This window comes from Diaporthe batatas, assembly GCF_019321695.1.
Source record: "Diaporthe batatas strain CRI 302-4 chromosome Unknown Contig00002, whole genome shotgun sequence".
In the NCBI taxonomy this organism is placed as follows: domain Eukaryota; kingdom Fungi; phylum Ascomycota; class Sordariomycetes; order Diaporthales; family Diaporthaceae; genus Diaporthe; species Diaporthe batatas.
In genome coordinates, this window is record NW_025408549.1 from 64,094 (window position 1) to 79,606 (window position 15,513).

Sequence of the window (15,513 nt, forward strand, 5' to 3'; positions counted from 1 at the left end):
TTTTCAGATATCAACATGGTGATTTTCCCTCCTGTGCTAATTACTGATTTGGTCTCCTCCTGGTGTTGAGGGTTAGGGCTTCCTGGCTCCTGTCATTCTGCGCAGGGATTATCCGCCCAGGCACCCAGGCAGTAGTAGCGTTGCCCTCAGCCCTACGCAGACATGTCTGTTCTGCCCGCTCTGCCGCTCATTGACATCTCCACCTACCTCCCAGGTGGTCTGTGCACTGGCTCTCCAACCCTCAAACTGGCCCTAGCTATGAGCTCCCCCAAAGCTCGAGCTCCGATGCTGGCTGCCAGCTGCTAGCGTGGACCAGAGCTGCATGACATCACCGGAGCATTCTCCCCGGCGCACCACGGCTTGCAGCGCAGTACTATCCTCAATGCGTAATCGGACTTTGTGATGTAATCGTTCTTGACCTGCAGTCGTTGGATACTTACTGTGCTCCTCCTGGTGACGCTGTGCTCTATGCCACTTGCAATGTGCAGTACAGAGCAGGTGCATGTCGCACAATTGATATCCAATGACGCTTTTTGTCGCCCTTTCTCCCTCCTGCCGTTGTCTGACGTCACCAGGGTGAAAAACATACCCAACGAAGCTGCCCGTACCGCTCGCGTCCACAGGCTTGCCCTCGTTCACCCATCATCGGCCCATCGAGATGGTGGTGACTGCAATACAAACCACAGGCCAACACGTCTCTGCTTTATTTGCAGGTGGGCCGTCTGATATTCTGACCGGCGGGCTCCCATGCCACAGTGTGCACATGCCTGGGTGTCTGTGATAGCGTGCCTGGGGAATGTGTCTTGACGTTGGCGTTGGCGTGCACGTACCGTTCTGGACTGCTCCCAAAGCAGCAAGCACAAGCAAAGCTGTAACCGTAGTCCAGCCCCATGCCTGGCTACTTGTGTGTTGCGGGCGGCGTTTGTTGATCCACTCCTTCCTGCACATGCATCGGCTGGCCCCCCAAGCCACATCACAAAGAAGTGACGTACATGCGTTGCCATCGCATCATCCACCTGCCTAACCCCCCCCCCAAATTACCTACATGTAGGTTACCAGCTTCTCTCTTCTGAGCCCTCTCACATCTGCACCCACTTCCTTCTTGACGTGCCGCCTTGATTTTCGAGTGCTGCTTACCATCCACAAACAACACAATCACCCATCCATACATCCATCCATCACTCCATCCAACTTCGAAGCGACTCACAGTTTAGCCACGCCATGAGGCTCATCAAAGCCCTCATCTCCGTCGCCCTCGTGGCCGACGCTGCTGTTGCCAGCAGTAACAGCTGGTTCTCCAAGGCCGGTAAATACAGTAACCGCCCTTTTCACTTGCCCTCCTTTTCCAACTTGCCACTCTATGAGCCATACGGACACAGGCGCTGATACTGACGCACCCCCCCCGCCTCCAGCTTACAATAAGTGGCATGAGACCGAGCTCGAGCGCTGGCTCTCCGACCATGACATCCCCTATCCCACCCCGGCTGACCGCAAGGACCTTGAGAAGCTCATCCAGTCCAACTGGGAGAACTACGCCGTCAGCCCCTACAAGAACTGGGACAGCGACAAGTTGACAGGCTATCTGCAGCAGAAAGGTGTCGATGTCCAGGACTCCGCAAAGTCGAGCAAGGACACACTGGTCGCCCAGGTTGCGGCTTCTTGGTACGAGACCGAGGACAAGGCCCAGAACGCCTACTCCAACGTCAAGGATTGGATTCTGGACACCTGGACAGAGAGCCAGCTCAAGGCCTTTTGCGACCATCACGCCATTCCTGGTGAGTCCGCAGCCTTTCCCCTACCCCTCGCGGAGCCGTGCCGCCATCTGACACCATGCAGTACCCCAGCCTCGTCAGCGGGATACCATCCTGTCAAAGGCCCGCAGCAGCTATGAGACCATCGCGCAGAAGATCGGCGAGGCTGCTTCGTATCCTGGCGACTGGCTCTACGAGACGTGGACTGGTGAGTCTCCCTTTCCGCCCTCCCCACCTCCTCAGCAGGAGGAATTAGCTCCTTCGCAAGGGTCTAATGGTCGCAGAATCCGACCTGAAAGAGTGGCTTGACACCCACGGCTTCCCGGCTCCCCAGCCTAGCACTGTGAGTAACGCACATGGCCCGGTTGATGTTCAGACACACCTCTGATATCCCCTTGCAGCGTGACAAACTCATCGCCTCGGTCCGCCGCAATTCTCGCCTGGCCTACCTCAAGTCGCAGGAGCAGCTTGCCAGCGCCACAGCTAGTGCCCAGGCTGCATATGCGACGCTCACCGACAAGCTCATCGACTCATGGAGCGAGTCTCAGCTGAAGGAGTTTGCGGACAAGAACGGAATTCCTGGTGGGTATATTATGGATGCCCGACTTGGTGCAATTAACTCTGACCCCGGCCACAGTCCCTCAAGGAACCAAGTTGAACGAGCTTCGCGCCCTGGTCCGCAAGCACCGCGCTGATATCCTCGGCGACAACATCTCTGGTACCGCTGCTTCAGCATTCGGAGCTGCGACCTCGCAGGCGGGTAATCAGTACGCTAAGGCTACCAACGACGCATCACTAGCCGCCCAGGAAGCCTTTAACAGCGCAATTGACAGCTGGTCGGACACTCGTCTCAAGGCCTACCTTGATGCCCGTGGTGTCCCCGTTCCGCACGCCTCCAAGACCGACGAGCTGCGTGCCCTGGTCCGCAAGAACTACCACAAGGCATCCACTGGCTGGAATGCCTGGACTTTTGATGACTTCTCGATTGAGAATTTGAGGGACTACCTAAAGGCCAATGGAGACGCTGCTGCCAAGAAGACAGCCGACAAGTCCGGCGCTACTCGCGACGAGCTCGTAAGTGCTGTACAGTCTGCCTACGCCTCTGCCTCGTCTGCAGGCGGCTCAACGTATGCATCTGCCACGAGCTACCTCACCCAGGCCACGAATTCGGTTAGGAAGAGTGCATTCGATACCTGGAGTGAGAGCGATCTGAAAAACTATCTCGACAGCTATGGAATTGTGGGTTACTATCCTCCGCGGGAACTACCCGGCCGTGTATCATGATGGAAAGTACTGACTGTACTGTGAAGCCTGCTCCTCAGGGATCGAAGATCAACGAACTGCGAGCGCTTGCTCGCAAGCACTCGACTTACTTTCGCTACGGCACGAGCAGCCCATCTGGAACGGCCCTCGCACAACTCAGTGAGACACTGCAGGCAGCGTGGCAGTGGGTCGCAGGTCAATTCAGCGCTGGTGCCGACGTCGCAAAGCAAAACGCCGGCGCGGCCAAGGACAAGGTCAAGGAAGAGCTCTGAAGTACCACTACTGATCGTGAACTGGCCTCTCAAGCGGTGACAGAATCTCTGATGGCGCCCTCAGAAGTCGCGCGTGAAGAACGCGGCTTGCCACCACGGGAGTGTGATCCAGGCCTCGTTGTGAGGTTTTACAAGTGGGAGGCCGGAAGGGGAGGGGGGTTGGGGCAGACGAAAACGGCTTTGATGACACAACATCCTGACGACATGTAATTTATGTTTTGGCAAGGGTCATAGGGCGCGGGTTGATGAGCGTTGATGATACCGTCGTGCAGGGTCTACGCGGGAGCCCCTCGTTGCTTTTTTTCATCTCTTCCAGGCCGCAGTGCATTGCATTTCTTTTATCCTTCTCTTTTTTTTTTTTTGGCCGTAGTTAGCATGCCTTATGGAGGTAAAGAAGCTAACGCTTACTGCTCTGCCCTTCTTGCTCGCCACTTCACTTTGCTCACCTTGCGGTCCTAAAGCACGGGTATGTGGCTGATGCCAACGTGCTCCATCCTGCCTACCATTGCGGCGGGTAATGCGTGCAGCTGCCGCCGCCACTACTCTAGGCGTGCTGAGATGTGACAAATCTCGGGGCTCGTCCGAGCTGGTGTTCTGTATCAACCACACGTAGCGTCCTGAACAATTTCCATTGTGATTAAACAACCCACATCCTTGCCACCGCCGCCGCCGCCAAACCGTCTTGACCGCTGGAACCGCGCTGCAGAGCAAGACGCATCAGGTTCAGCGCTTGGTTACCCAGGAACAGTGGCATCTTGAGCAGTTGAGCCTCGTCTACCGCGGCCTGCAGTCCCTCGAGGATGTCCTCCAACCCGCTGCCGTGTCCCTGTTCTGCGGCCCAGCCCCGGGCGACCTGGTCCCGGCCGCCGCGGAAGGCCTTGATCATGTCGGGCCCGTGGAGATTCAACATTGCGCTGCCCCCAGCCGCGTTGGTGCACAGATCAAAGACCTGGTCGAGGTCCAAGCCGACGTGGCTGGCGAAGGCAATAGCCTCTGCGGTGGAGCACAGATGTATGCCCCTGAGCAGGTTGACCACCAGCCTCAGCTTCTCATCTTGGGTGCGAGACTGGCCCTTGACCGGCCCGACCTTGGCGACGCCTTCGCTGTACAGCCTCAGCATGCTCGCGTCGTCGTCGGCGCCCCACCCCCTACCCAGACCGGCGAAGTAAACCTGCTCGGCCACGCTGGTCATGGGGGTGGGGAAGGCGTAGCGCCTGGCCTCGGAGGTGATGATGCCGGCGTCCTTCAAGATGATGGTGACAGCGCTGGCGATGGGCTTGAAGTCGGCGGCGAGCAGGCGTGGAAGCCTGTTCTCGAACATCCAGCTCGCGGCGTCCGACTTGAGGATCTCGTTTGAAGCCCAGCCCAGGTCCAGGCCCAGATGGGTCGCGAAGCCCAGCGCCTCGCTCGCCGACAGGATCTGGACGGCGGCCAGGACCTGGTGGCACATCTTGAGGTTGCTGCCGGCTCCGATGGCGTCGGGGCCGGCGACAAGGTACAACTTGTTGGGGGCGGACATGGCCTGCAGCAGCCCCCTCCCCTTTGCGATGGCGGCCTCGGTGGCGCCGGCCATGATGGAGAGGGTGCCCTGGGCGGCTCTTATGGCGCCACCGGAGACGGGGCAGTCGATCAGGGAGATGTCATGCCTGCCCAGGCGGACCAGCTGCCCGGCGAGGCCCTGGACAAAGGCAGCAGGGACGGTGGAGCAGATGAGCAGGGCGGCGCCGCGGGGCAGGGCGGGCAGGGCGGGAGAATCTCCATCCAGCAGAACACTCTGGGCTTGCTGCGCAGTCGCCACCATGACAACACAGAGAGGCTTCTCTGCGACAGCCTCGGCGGGGGTTGCTGCCGAGGAGCCCCCCGCCTGACGGAATCGCTCGAGGGTCGGGGCCCAGACGTCGAAGCCGGTGACTGGGAAGCCCTTCTTGACGAGGTTGGTAGCCAGGCCGAAGCCCATGGCCCCAAGGCCAATAAAAGACACGGCGGGTTTAGATGATGCCATGGTCGTGGTCGATGGGCCGTCCGTGGGCCAGGGGCCGGGGGTCGATGGGCCGTGAAGCTGGTGAGGGAGAGAAGAGAGAGAGAGTGGGTGAGTCTCGGATTTTGCTTGAGGGGGGGGGGTTGGTTTGGGGGGGGGAGGGTAGCTGGCTGATTGATTAGGTGGTTGATTGACTGATTGATTGGTTTTGTTATGGATATTGGTGTTGATGTTTGATGTTGATCTTGTTCTTGTTGTTCTTGTTGTTGTTGTTGATGATGATGATGATGATGATGATGATGATGTTGATGTTGATGTTGTTGTTGTTGTTGTTGTTGTTCTTCTTCTTGTTCGAGTGGTCAAGTTCGACACACACGCACACTCTCTCTCACCCTCTCTCACACCCACAATCAACCATTGCTCGATGACGAGGCGCCTGACGCCCTCGGAGCCGTTTAGACCGAGGTCTGGCCCCGAAAAAGGCACTGGTCGTCTTGTCGTCCCCCGAACTCGGCCGTCTTGTCGACAAGGCAATCCCGGCTGTGGTGATGGAATGGCGATCTCAAGTGTGGGGTGAAGGCGAGTGCCGACCTGTCACGCTTCCAAGGGCCAGTTTCCCCTCGCCATCGATATATCCGGCGCCCCACAAACCCCACGACACATATCCGTCGAGCTCAAATGTCAGAGCCGGCCGGCCCTCGTGCTGTATTTTGTACATTGCTACAGCCGGCCGAATCAGGCAAGCCGAGAGACGGACAAGACTGGCCTGCACTCACTCTCACTCTCACTCTCACTCTCATCATCACCATCACCACTCTTGCTCTCACCACTCTCACTCTCGTCTCAACCCTCACTCCCTCTCCCACACACTCGCCGTCCCTCCGTCAGCTCCCGCCCTCAGAAAACAAACCCAGGACTCACTAGGTCGTGCCTCACACTTTCCATTGGCCCCATCAACCCGCCACAATGCCTCGTCCCCCGTTGTCCGAGAACAGGTCCATGGCCATCCTCAAGGCCGCGAGACAGGGAAACTACGCCGTGCCAGGGATGTGCTGCTACAACATCGAGTCCATCATCGCCACCGTCCGTGCCGCCGAGGCCGCAAAGTCCCCTGCCATGGTGCTCCTGTTCCCCTGGGCCATCGAGTATGCTGGCACCTCGCTGGTCAAAGCCGCAGCAGATGCCTGTCACAATGCCAAAGTGCCCGTGTCGCTGCATCTGGACCACTGTCAGACACCCGACCTGTAGGCTGCTCCCACCCGTCCCGGTCCTCGTCGAGATGCTGACCCCCTGTGTCCTTGCCCCCCAGCGTGAGGCGCGCAGCCGATATCGAGGACGGCTTCGACTCCATCATGTGTGATATGAGCCACTATGACAAGGAGGAGAACCTCCGTCTCACCAAGGAGCTCGTCGCCTACTGCCACGACCGGGGCATCGCTGCGGAGGCAGAGCCAGGCAGGATCGAGGGCGGGGAGGATGGCGTCGCCGAGACGGCAGACCTCGGCGGCGTGCTCACCACCCCGGAGCAGGCCGAGGAGTTCGTGGCCACCGGTATCGAGATGCTGGCACCGGCATTCGGGAATGTGCACGGCAACTACGGCCCCAGGGGCATCCAGCTCGAGTATGACCGTCTGCAGAGCATCTATGACAAGGTCGGCGACCGTGTCCAGCTCGTCCTCCACGGCGCCGACCCCTTCACCGAGGACATCTTCCACAAGTGCATCGCCGGAGGAGTCACCAAGGTCAACATCAACAAGGGCATGAACAAGCACTATGCTGCCGTCCAAGACGAGATGCGAGGGAAACCCCTGACCAGCGTCATCGAGGCCGGCACCAAGAGAATGCAGGAGGCTATCGAGACATATATGCAACAGCTGGGCAGTGCTGGAAAGGCCTGACGCCCGTCATCGTCATCGTCATCGTCATCGTCATCGTCATCGTCATCGTCACCAGCCCACCCGTGCGCCGATATGAAGGCGGCGCGGGGAGAAGGGGGAAAATAGAGAGAGTATGGGCTGGTTGGGGCCGGCGCTGCTTATTAGACTTGTAGTGGAGTAACACATTTTGGCTGCCAATACAGTAAAGCACAGACGGCCGGGATGCTGAAAAGTCACGGTGGAGGGTCTCCTCTTGTCGTATAGGGTGGCCCCCTAGCATTACCGAGCGATTGACTGCAAGTAGCATTGAGGATTACATTCATCACAACAAGACTTGGGTGTCTCGTACAACGCGCATCGTACAGCCCCGACTCATACGGCGACCGCGCTGTCTTTTCTCGGCAGCAGCCCATCCTTCAGGCCCCGTATGGCAACCATTGCGCCCCATGCCCCAGGGTCAGGGGGCAGCACGCCACCGCTCCCTCGCTCACGCCCCGCCGCGACGTAGGTGGCTCTTCCGAGTCTCGGGGTCATGTTCTTGGTGGCTTCCGCGCCCCTGACCGCAGCCTCGACGCCCTCGTCAAAGCTTCCAGCCTTCTGTATCGCCGCGGCGAAGGGGAGGAGGGTGTCCATCACCGTCCGGTCGCCTACCTTGGCCGGCGTGTACTTGGTCAGATGCTCGAGGGCCGTGCCCAGGGACTGGCCCCAGATTCCGGGCGCCCCTCTTTCCGGGCTTCCCTGCACGCTGTTCTCGACGGCGTTGCGAAGCGAGACGAAGAAGATGCCCAGGATCCCTCCGAGGGTGCCGCCCATCTTGCTCTCGACAATGTCCTCAAGCTCCCGGAGCACTGTGACCACCGACCCGCCGGCTGCGATGCCCTTGTGGTCCAGCGCTGCGAGCAGGCTGGTTGCGCCGGTCTTGAGCGTTTCACCGCAGTCTCCATCGCCCATCAGCGTGTCCCCTGGAGGCCCCGAGGATCATTAGCATCTCCGCTCTGCGGACCCCAGTCCCATGACAGACAGTGACGACAGGTGGTGAGTGACGGGCAGCAGACTCTCAAGGGCACACTATAACTCACATTTCGTCAGGTCGGGTTCCGCTTGTATCAGTGCGTCGCATGCGCCTCGCAACATCCTATCCAAGGAAGCAGGGTCCAGCCTGAGGTCCCGACCGGGATCGACAGCAGCCCTCTTGGGTTCTTGCGGGGGGCTGGCGAGTTGCTCCCGCCGCCCCCGTCTCGAGCCTTGCGACCCAGCCATGGACTCCCAAGAGGTCGTGGTCTTGACATCTGCGAAAGCCTTGATGTCATCGACCGAATAGGCGCAGTTCTCTGCCGCAGCCGTCACATTGATCATGGACACCGAGAATGCCTGTGCGTTTAGAGACCTGTGAGGCCCGCCGGTCAGTATGGCGGGTGGTTCTTTGCCCTCGCCTTCCGGTGCCAGCCAGGGGGGAAGCGTACGTTTCAAGGGGCCCGACATATACACGCGCTGGCTCTATGCCCCAGTCCGAGGACAGCTGCTCGAGGATCTCATCCGTCAGCGCACCCATCTCCAGGGGGGATATGCCGCCGAAGTTGCTGATCAGCAACATGGTCTCGTCGCCCTTGTTGAACTTTACATAGCCACGGTCCGGGTCCTTGTCGTCCAAGCAGTGAGTCAGGATCATCCTGACCAGCTCCTCTGCTGAGGGTGCCGGGGAGAGCCGCCTGTAGCCAGGCTCGTTGTGCGGCCCCGTGCCGATCTCGACCTCGTCGTCTGCCAGCGCGGCATGCTCGGTGCGCCCGGGCACGTGGCAGTGGTCCAGCGTGGCAGCAATCGAGACAATCTGCTGGGAGAATGCCACGCCGAGGTCGTAGACGTCGTCCAGGGAGGCGCCCTGGCCGGCGGCACCACCCATGACCTTGAGAACCCCAATCTGGCCGGCAAGCCCCCTGCGTCCCACCAGTGACCCGTTGGTCCTCCCGACAGAGACGTCGTCGCCACAGACAATCACCTGGCAGCGGTGACCTCTCGCAACGGCCTTCTCGTTGGCAAGGCCGAAATGCAGGCAATCGCCGGTGTAGTTTGTGACGACGAGGATGGTGCCCTCGTTGCTTGGCACCGCATCAATGGCGGCCAGGATCTGCTTGGTCGAGGGGCTGGCAAAGATGTCCCCGCCCACCGAGGCGGCGAGCAGGTTTTGGCCCACGTAGCCACTCCACGCTGTCGGGATTGTCAACGGCAGGCCAGCCACGCGCGCGGCTGCGTGTTGTGGCACTCACCCGGCTCATGGCCTGATCCCCCGCCCGAGACGATGCTGACCTTGTTCTCATCGTGCCTTGTGTCAAAGACCACGCGGTTGGCCTCGTCGAGCGAGAGGGATGGGTTGTACGAGATGAGGCCCCTCAGGCACTTGACCACGAGGCCATCCGGGGAGTGGAAGAGGTGTGCTTTCGACATTTGTGCCAGGGGCGGCTGACCTTGGACCGGCGTGAACGTGACCAGAGTGGCTTTTGACGAGGACCAGTCTCTCTATATGAGGAACTTAGGAACTGTGGCACGGCATTGACCGAGCAAGATGGCATGTGTCGGTACTTCTGAGTTGGGCATGCCGTGAAGCATTTCATGGTGGAGTCCGGCGGCGGCGGCGCCTTTATTAGCCCATATTCGCCCAAGCCGGAACCCCTCAGTTTTGACCAGCACACAGCACCATTCCAGACCCCCCTCACGACTACTACTAGGCCTACTCCGTATTTCCGGAAGAGGAGTGTGGAGGGAGGATGTACTACCAGGCCATGGTGCCGTTGCAATTTGACATGGGTCACTGCGGCCCCTGGATGAAGCATGTGTTGTCGTCGAGCTGTATTGTTCTCGTCTTGGTTCCCTTTTTGAGACCTTGACCGAGCCGTATGCTTGGTTGGGTTGTTGCTCGAACATGGGCCTCGCCATGTATGGCGGCTTAGTTGCGACGTGAGGTGGAACACAAAATTGCTGGGTCCAGACCTCTCCGCAGGCTAACTACCTAGGTACCCAGGTACCAAACCCCAGACAGACCCCACCCCCAGACCTACCCCACCCCCAGACAGACCCCACCCCACCCCACCGCCATGCTGGCTTTTGCCGACGGGTACAAAGGTACCTAGGTACCTAGGTATGTACTAAGTGTTCTGGCAGTCTGGTGAGTGTCAGATTTGCGGGGTGTGGGTCCCCGGGGCTGCTGTGGGTCCCGAGGACGAGGCTCTCGGTTTGCTGGAATAAGCAGCCCGAGCTAGCATCGTCTCGTCCAATGCTCGGCGGCACAAGAAATTCCATGGCGGCAGGGCGACAAGCACCGCAGGAGGATCTGCGGGACGGGGCTCGGGGTCAGGGCGGTGACGGCACACGACTCCTTCTCGGTGGAGCGGGCGGTGCTGAGCAACAATGCCCAGGTGCTGTGCATGGGCGAGCGGGTGAACGGGCTGGAGCTGGCACGCAGGCTCGCCAGGGAGTGGCTGGGCTACGCGTTTGACGACAAGAGCCCCAGCACCAGCAAGGTCGAGGCAATCCGCGACCTGGAGAGGGGCGCAGGGTGAGTTGATGCCATGACGTGGTTGTGGGGGGAGGGGGGGTCAAGGGTCTGAGGGATAGATAAGAAGGGGGCCCGGGGGGGGGGGGGGGCGCTGTTCAGCCATTTCTATGTTTTTTTCACACTCCACCTACTACTTCCAAGGTTACCTACCTACCTACCTACCTACCCACCTATTCCGTACTACTTTCTCTCTCTCTCTCTCTCTCTCTCCAAACACCCAACCATGACGACGACTACCACGGCGGCACAGAAACGGCGGCGGCTGGTAGGCGTGTCAACCAAGTATGGCGCAACCCGGACTGGGCTCACGTAGCGAGTTTTGCTGATGGCAGGCCAAGGATGTACTTTTCGGCACAGCGGACGAGGCAGTACGTGGGCGAGGTGTTGGGGCAGCTCGCAGCGGCGGGCGGGGCGGACGGGGCGGACGGGGCGGACGGGGTGGACATCTTCATCATCCCCGACGTCATCACGCTGGCGTCGGTGGTTGGGCAGGTGCGGTCGAGCGGCGTGCCGGTGCTGGTGGGGGCGCAGGATGCATTCTGGGAGGACGCAGGGTCGTACACGGGGTCGGTGTCGCCGGCGGTGCTGGCCGAGGTGGGCTGCCGCATGGTCGAGGTGGGCCACGCGGAGCGGCGGCGGCTGTTTGGCGAGACGGACGCAGACACGGCCAGCAAGGCGGCGGCGGCGGCGAGGAACGGGCTCACGCCGCTGGTGTGCGTGGGCGAGGCCAGCCGGGGCGCCGTGAGCATGGCGGCCGGCCAGTGCGCGTCGCAGGTGCAGCGCGTCATGGCAGCCGTGCCCGCCGCGGCAGAGGTCATCCTGGCCTACGAGCCCGTGTGGGCCATCGGCGCCGCAGAGCCCGCCGCCCCCGAGCACGTCGCCGCCGTCGTGGCCGCCCTGAGGGAGCTGCCGTGCGTGGCCGACCGTGACGGCCCCGTCCGCATCATCTACGGCGGCTCCGCCGGCCCGGGCCTGTTCCAACAGCTCAAGCACTCGGTCGACGGCCTGTTCCTCGGCCGCTTCGCCCACGACCCGGACGCCTTCGTCAAGACCATCCACGAGGTCGCCGCTGCATGAGCCACGTAGACTGTTGGTGAGGGAGAGAGGGAGTGTGTGCACCACGCGCGCCGCGCCCGGTGACGACACCCCTGCACGCCAGCCGAGGGGCAGGGGGGCAGGGGGGCAGCATCCAATTGAACGGTGGGGTAGCTCCGTTTGTTTGTGACCTGTGCCGTATGCCTGTCTCCGTCTCCGTCTCCGTCTCCGTCTCCGTCTCCGTCTCCGTCTCCGTCTCTGTCTCTCACACACACTCTCGCTCTCACTCTCACTCTCATACTCTCTCACACACACACCCTTCTTCAAGCCCTGCTGCCCTGCCCTGCCCTGCCCTGCCCTGGATACACCTTGTAGAGGAAGAATCCAACCCAGCAACAATAACAAAAATATACCAAACACAAAACACAAAACACAAACAAAAAAAAAACACCCCCCCCCCCCCACAACGCAGCATGGAAGCAGCCACAGAGCACCACTTCTACCACCACGGGGTCGAATCCGAGGTACGTGCGAGGCTGGACCTGGCTTGGTCCTGACTGAATCCCTTGCTGGCCCTGACACTTCTGGCCCAGGTGCCGCGCTCGGAGCGCGAGGCCTGCCACTTCTGCCAGCTCCGTGGCTTTGCTACCCACGACGCCTTCCCTGTGACAATAGTCAACGAGACGGATGACGGCGCCGTGCTGCCTCCAAACTTCCGCTTCATCGACCGCTCCGTCCTGGGTCCCGGCGTCACCCCTGCCCAGAAGGAGTTCCGCACCGGCTGTGAATGCCCCGATGCCCAATCCTGCATGTACTCGGCCTGCGTGTGCCTTGACGAGGTCCAAGATCCCGACGGCGACGGCGACGATGGCGGCGGCGACGACGACGACGACGACGACGACGACGACGAGCTCGACGACGAGGACCAGGAGAGCCTGAGGTGGGCCGAGGTGCACCTGAGGAAGCCCAGCTGGGCGAGGCCGAGGGCCGGCCGCGATGGGCCCAGAGACACGCCCGCGTCTGCCCACGCCACCGGCGGCCCTGCCGCAGGCACCCATGGTAAGAAACGCTTCGCCTACCACTCGCAGGGCGCCAAGAAGGAGCTCCTGCGGGGCTCCTACCTCAACTCGCGGGCGCCCATCTACGAGTGCCACGAGGCCTGCTCCTGTCTCAAGGCGCAGTGCCCCAACCGCGTGGTCGAGAGGGGCCGCAAGGTGCCCCTGCAGATCTTCAGGACGGCCGACAGCCGCGGCTGGGGGGTCAGGACCATGCGTGAGCTCAGGCGCGGGCAGTTTGTGGACTGCTACCTGGGCGAGGTCATCAAGCCCGAGGAGGCCGAGACGAGGCGGCACAACTCGTCAAAGGCCCAGCGCAAGGACGTCTACCTGTTTGGGCTGGACAAGTTCACCGACCCGGACTCGCGGGACCAGCGGCTGGTGGGAGCGCCGCTCGAGGTCGACGGCGAGTTCATGTCCGGGCCCACACGCTTCATCAACCACAGCTGCGACCCCAACCTGCGCATCTTTGCCCGCGTCGGCGACCACGCCGACAAGCACATCCACGACCTTGCCCTGTTCGCCATCCGCGACATCGCCAAGGGCGAGGAGCTGACCTTTGACTACGTCGACGGGCAGGGCGAGATTGAGAGTAACGCGAGGGACGAGAAGCTGCAGGAGGAGATGACGCGCTGCCTCTGCGGCAGCAACAAGTGCAGGGGGTTCTTGTGGTGATGCGGGCGTGCCATGCGGGCAGACAGCCTGCCACGTCGTGATTGGGCCGTGGCCAAGCATGTAATATCGATACCCTACTGTTGTTGTTGCTGCGCCGGCAAACGTCTCCTCCAATGTGCTTCCATACTCGACTTACACCGTTCGTGGCGCTGCCGAGGAACAAGGACGGGTCTGCGCAGGCACGAGACGGCCCCACATTGTTGGACAGTGACAGGTGCCCCCCTGCTAGCCTGGTGCTGCTTGGCCGCTGATCTGATCTGATCTGATCTGATCTAATCTGACCTGACCTGACCCGATCTCCCCGTCGCTCGAGTCATCACCACCACCACCACCACTCTCAGCTGCCTGCCTGCCACTTGGGGCCTGTTCGCTACTTACTACCACACTATGCCATGAGAGAAGCTCCATTACGACATGATCGCGTGAGGAACTGAGAAGTCACAGCCGGCGGTCGTCGATCGCCAATTCCAGCTGCAGCGCTGCGTGCCTCCGTGCCCTCCTGCCCCCGCGGTCTGACATTGTACGACATCTACTGCCTTGGAGAGCACCCAAGCCCTCGAGACCAGTTTCAGCCTGGTGCGCATTGCTACGGCGCAACGGTCAGCCTTCCAAAGGCTGCCCACCTCCCTAGATGGTGCGCAACGCCGGGCCCCCTGCTCCCTCCCCCAGAGAAAAAAGGTAGCCTGAGTCTCGCCGACTGACCTGCTGAGCCCAGGGCTGCTGCTTCTCGCTGCCCAGGGGCCCCAACTCCCCCTATCCCGGTGGTGGTGCTCCTCCCGCCCCGCCCCAATCTGCGGACCTCTCGCAGTCGCAGTCGCAGTCGCAGTCGCAGTCGCAACCTCCTCCTTCCGCCCGTTCCACCGCGCCAGACGTCGACCGCGCCGGTCCCCAGCAGCACCACAGTCGACACACGCGTAGACCCCTCGACCAGCACATCAATAAGCCGCTGCGTCGAAACGAGTGGTCATCCAAGAGCCGTATTTGGTCAAGAGGTGCCTTGGATCGTGAACGTACCGACTTCTTCGATACCAGGGTCAGCGGCCGCCCCGAGATCTGGCAGACCCTGCATGCCGCCCTGGATGTCCTGTGGGCGTCCGAAACCACGAGACAGCATGACCCAAACGACTCGAGTGTCGACATGAACCCTTCCCTGGCTCTTGCCACAGCGCAGACCATTCTCGATGCGGCCGACATCACTCTGCCGACAGGAAACCTCGCCGACGGCGCATACGACCATCTCGGCAATTACTACCAGTTGCCTATCCATATCGTCTCCGACCCAACTAACATTGCACCTGGAGATGACGATAATGGCGGCGGCGACGACGACGACGGCGACGACGACGACGAGCGGTTTGGGGAGGCCAAGACTGCAGAAGATGCTACCGCCGGTGCCGACGATGACGAAAACCAGAACCTGGACGACGAGGCGGGACGACGTCGCGTGCGCAAGGGCAAATCTGTTGTCGATATTTCCGACCAGGTCCTTGCCGTTGTACGTCTTAGCAATACTGCCAGAGACTTGAAACTAGACGTGGGCAAAGACGAGGCTGTCCGCAGCATCATTCAGCGCATTATGGAGGAGAGCAATGTAAGTGGCGCTCAACGCGGCTTCTCTTCGGCCCAGGCGGTCTCGTTCTTACTGATTGCTGATGGCATTTGTCTCCTGTGTTCAGCTGCCCCCTGGCTCTCGTGTTCGCCTCGTACACATGGGCAAGATCCTGAAGGAGAGTACTTCCCTTACGGCTCAGGGCTGGGCCGACCAGGTCATCAGCGCTTTTGTCTACGATCCTCCACGCTAGAACCAGGAGAAAAGCCGGGCTCTGTCGATTCGTCGACGACAAGGCTTAGGGCAATGCCGCTCACATTCGTGCGCCTCGACTATCCTGCCGACTGACAATCTCAGACTCAAATCCAGAGGCTGCGGATTGTCCAAGAATGGGCTTACTGGGCCACCACTGAGGAATATCGTGCTGTCCGAGTATGCCCGCAAGATTCTTTCATTCATCGGCAGATGAGTCCCCACGGGGATTGCCCAGGTCCGCCGGCATGGCTTG

General features: G+C 60.9%; 8 protein-coding genes across 8 annotated transcripts; 6 read left to right on the forward strand and 2 right to left on the reverse strand.

The window, feature by feature from the left end:
• The first annotated feature begins 766 nt into the window (after window positions 1-766).
• On the forward strand, window positions 767-3,710 carry KVR01_001613 (uncharacterized protein). Its single transcript, XM_044792102.1, has 7 exons — window positions 767-1,315; window positions 1,413-1,775; window positions 1,837-1,959; window positions 2,036-2,094; window positions 2,153-2,333; window positions 2,389-2,990; window positions 3,062-3,710. The coding sequence occupies exons 1-7, from the start codon at window positions 1,222-1,224 to the stop codon at window positions 3,284-3,286; spliced, it is 1,647 nt and encodes a 548-aa protein (XP_044649568.1). The 5' UTR covers window positions 767-1,221; the 3' UTR covers window positions 3,287-3,710.
• Window positions 3,711-3,923: 213 nt separating this feature from the next.
• On the reverse strand, window positions 3,924-5,439 carry KVR01_001267 (uncharacterized protein; the record flags this gene model as incomplete). The annotated part of the gene is made up of 1 exon (XM_044789336.1): window positions 3,924-5,439. Exon 1 carries the CDS (start codon window positions 5,286-5,288, stop codon window positions 3,924-3,926), a length of 1,365 nt encoding a protein of 454 aa, XP_044649222.1. The 5' UTR covers window positions 5,289-5,439.
• A 105-nt stretch (window positions 5,440-5,544) lies between these two features.
• KVR01_001900 (uncharacterized protein) lies at window positions 5,545-7,472 on the forward strand. Its single transcript, XM_044785441.1, has 2 exons — window positions 5,545-6,508; window positions 6,574-7,472. The coding sequence occupies exons 1-2, from the start codon at window positions 6,231-6,233 to the stop codon at window positions 7,160-7,162; spliced, it is 867 nt and encodes a 288-aa protein (XP_044649855.1). The 5' UTR covers window positions 5,545-6,230; the 3' UTR covers window positions 7,163-7,472.
• Window positions 7,473-7,513: 41 nt separating this feature from the next.
• KVR01_001403 (uncharacterized protein) lies at window positions 7,514-9,789 on the reverse strand (the record flags this gene model as incomplete). The annotated part of the gene is made up of 3 exons (XM_044789286.1): window positions 8,605-9,789; window positions 8,221-8,528; window positions 7,514-8,103 (listed from the first exon to the last, which is right to left on the reverse strand). Exons 1-3 carry the CDS (start codon window positions 9,039-9,041, stop codon window positions 7,514-7,516), a joined length of 1,335 nt encoding a protein of 444 aa, XP_044649358.1. The 5' UTR covers window positions 9,042-9,789.
• Window positions 9,790-10,230: 441 nt separating this feature from the next.
• KVR01_001666 (uncharacterized protein) lies at window positions 10,231-10,695 on the forward strand (the record flags this gene model as incomplete). Its single annotated transcript, XM_044785832.1, has 2 exons — window positions 10,231-10,258; window positions 10,427-10,695. 2 exons carry the CDS (start codon window positions 10,231-10,233, stop codon window positions 10,693-10,695), a joined length of 297 nt encoding a protein of 98 aa, XP_044649621.1.
• A 132-nt stretch (window positions 10,696-10,827) lies between these two features.
• Window positions 10,828-11,885, forward strand: KVR01_001461 (uncharacterized protein). The gene is made up of 2 exons (XM_044792394.1): window positions 10,828-10,973; window positions 11,030-11,885. The coding sequence occupies exons 1-2, from the start codon at window positions 10,915-10,917 to the stop codon at window positions 11,766-11,768; spliced, it is 798 nt and encodes a 265-aa protein (XP_044649416.1). The 5' UTR covers window positions 10,828-10,914; the 3' UTR covers window positions 11,769-11,885.
• Window positions 11,886-12,199: 314 nt separating this feature from the next.
• On the forward strand, window positions 12,200-13,456 carry KVR01_001725 (uncharacterized protein; the record flags this gene model as incomplete). The annotated part of the gene is made up of 2 exons (XM_044781268.1): window positions 12,200-12,250; window positions 12,320-13,456. 2 exons carry the CDS (start codon window positions 12,200-12,202, stop codon window positions 13,454-13,456), a joined length of 1,188 nt encoding a protein of 395 aa, XP_044649680.1.
• A 631-nt stretch (window positions 13,457-14,087) lies between these two features.
• On the forward strand, window positions 14,088-15,258 carry KVR01_001376 (uncharacterized protein; the record flags this gene model as incomplete). Its single annotated transcript, XM_044790684.1, has 3 exons — window positions 14,088-14,090; window positions 14,172-15,047; window positions 15,133-15,258. 3 exons carry the CDS (start codon window positions 14,088-14,090, stop codon window positions 15,256-15,258), a joined length of 1,005 nt encoding a protein of 334 aa, XP_044649331.1.
• Between the last annotated feature and the right edge of the window lie 255 nt (window positions 15,259-15,513).